Raw genomic sequence first — 2,553 nt, forward strand, 5'->3', positions numbered from 1 at the left:
AGGTCGGCTTCCCGTGAACGGCGGAAGTCTCGCTCCAGGGCCCGAGACCGACACAGACGCCACCGGAGCCGTTCCCGCAGCCACAGCAGAGGTCACCGACGGGGGTCCAGAGACAGGAGTTCAAAACACAAGTATGTATTCCTGACACGAGTGCTTCTGGAAGGGGGAGTCCGTGGCATCACAGTGAGCCTCCCCAGTCCCTTAGAGTGAGCAGGAGTGTTACTGGTTTCTCAAGTTAGCAGCTGCAGTGTCCTGTACCAGCTCCTGGGCCAAAGCAGGATTTCCCAGTGGCTGTTCGTAGATGGCCTCACGTGAGAGCGTAGGGCAGTAACTGTCCAGCGAGATCCCAGCTTGGGAGGAGAGTCGAGGAGATAGAACTGGTTCCCTGATTTGCAGTGCTGAGCCTTGAGAAATTGCTGCTTTTCTTGTACGAGAAGGCAGCATGAAGGCCTGCTTGAGCTAACTGAGCCTCCCCAGGCCTGTAAAAGCCAAGTAACTGGGAGGCAGTTCTGACGTTACATTTCTATGGTTATCTTCTGCTTCCCCGCTTCTTTCTGTCAGTGCTGGCAAGGGGAAGGAAGTGTATGATTTGGGATCTGGGGGAAGTCTTCTGTTAGAAGGCTGGTCGAGAGACAGACAGTTCTTTAGGAATCTGCACCAGAGGGAGGGGAAAAGGAAGCCAGGAGGAGGAGTATACCATTCTCCTGTCGCTAAGGAGAAGCACTATAGTCCAAAGAAGGGCTTTCAGTCTCTTCTGACAGTCAGCAAAACACCCACTGTGTTGGAGGAAGGATGAGGCAAGCGTATGTAGGAGTATTAGAAAAATTGAAAGGAATCGCTGTGTTTCCTTACAGCCCTTCTAAGCCCAGGAGCAAGTCTATCACCGGGTGCTTGCTGAAGTTAGATCTGGCTCTTTTTAAATGCTCCTAATTAATAGGGGAGTGCTTTAGCACTCTCTCACCTGATTAGGCACCACCACTCAAGAAGAGTTCTAGAAACAAACCTACTGTTGTGTGTCTTGTGTCACTTCAGCTAAGGGGTGAGAACAGGTTTTAAAGATACCTGATGAATGGGAGGGAACTAATGGTCTGAAAAAATAAGTCTGTTAATAATTGAGGGGGGTGTGTAAATACTGTTGATTCTCCAATGGCTGAGATACTAAAGTCCTTTTTTAAATCTGTCTTGAACATGAAAAATAAAGAAAAGAAGTTTGGACAATTAGGAAGTGAGGAAGACCCTGTAATAACTATTACTAAAGAGCAGGTAAGGGATTACTTCGAAAACCTTGAACACATTCAAATCAGCCCATCGAGATTGTAGGGGGATTGGCTAGCTGACATACTTCCACAAAATTGCTGAGGACTGGGGAGAGACCAGGATCAGTTTAAGAAAATAAAACAAAAACAAGAGAACAAACAGCAAGTCCCTGTTCCCTGAAAGAGTTTAGCTTCTGTTTTCACCTCGAGAATTAACGAAACCTGCGTTCGGGTTCTGCTGGCCTGAGGTCTCACTTGTATAAAGAAATGGAGAGCCTGTCGCAGGATCTGGAGATCTCGGGGTAGGAGGACTACGGGCAGCAGGCATTGTTGTGGGCACAGGAAGAGAGTTAATCTCATCAGAGTGACTCATGTTGTCTTCTGGTGAAATGACACAGTTTCATGCAAATGAAATGGTTCATGTGATACAGAGGGCTGTAAGGTTTTAATATATCAATTCTGCAGTATTTCCGAGCCTTACAATCGGCACGAATGAAAGCTGGAACCTCTTAAGGTACCTGCCAGGTCCTCTTCTTGCGACTGTAAAGCAAAACCCGCGTACTGAGTCCTAGAGTAAAACGTGCTGGCTCTGCGGGGTCTGTGAAAGCCTCTGCCTAGTTCTGAAGGGGTCCGGGCCGCTAGAGCTCACTCAGGACCAGCACCTTTTGAAGGCTGCTAGTCGACAAGCTGGCATGAATCACGCAGGAAAACAGCCTTTTCAGATTGGACCTACCGTGAAGCCCTCTGCTTAATTCTGTGTGGGCCGATGCAGCGGAGCTCTGCCGAAACTCTGTAGCCGTCATTCGGGCAGGCTGTGAAAAGATTTGCCCGCGCTGTGGGCTGTGAATAGAAATCTGTATCATCCTGGCTTTGAACCCAGGATGCTGCCAAGGACAACGCTTGTCAGGATGCAAAACAGAAGCAGCCCAGGGCTGAGCAAGCGTTTGAGTCCAAAGAATACGGTTGGTATTTAAAGCAGCTGAGCAGAAAGCCACTAGCTTAGAGCATAATGAAAAACGCTCTAGAAGACACGAACAGAGCTGAGTGATAGACGAGGAAGAAATTGCAGGCACTTTAGTGTGGCCCAGTAAACTAATAAGGGGCCCAGGGAAGACCTCAGAGAGCCCCTGTGGCAACAGCTTGAAAGGACCACCCTAAGGAGGGAGTAACAAAGGCTGCGCCGTGCACTCAGCGCTGCAAAACTGGCCTTCTCTTACATAAAGCTTGTAGAGGGACCAGAGTTGCTGTCCTGGGGGACACCGCTCCCGACGTCGCAGTACCTAGGCACATTTCCAAA

At 49.1% G+C, this 2,553-nt stretch overlaps 1 protein-coding gene across 6 annotated transcripts in view; it reads left to right on the forward strand.

Moving 5' to 3' along the window:
* Window positions 1-2,553, forward strand: part of LUC7L (LUC7-like (S. cerevisiae)) — a 19,121-nt gene that overhangs the window by 15,302 nt on the left and 1,266 nt on the right. For 5 of the 6 annotated variants that reach the window (XM_009324689.1, XM_009324693.1, XM_009324688.1 and 2 more), the window contains one exon: window positions 3-131. In XM_009324689.1, coding sequence (XP_009322964.1) covers window positions 3-131 — 129 coding nt within the window. Of the gene's footprint in view, window positions 1-2; window positions 132-1,201; window positions 1,264-2,553 lie in introns of all 6 variants that reach the window. The other variant, XM_009324692.1, reaches the window with a different exon arrangement.

Source organism: Pygoscelis adeliae, unplaced genomic scaffold (genome assembly GCF_000699105.1).
Source record: "Pygoscelis adeliae isolate BGI_AS28 unplaced genomic scaffold, ASM69910v1 Scaffold85, whole genome shotgun sequence".
In the NCBI taxonomy this organism is placed as follows: Eukaryota; Metazoa; Chordata; class Aves; order Sphenisciformes; family Spheniscidae; genus Pygoscelis; species Pygoscelis adeliae.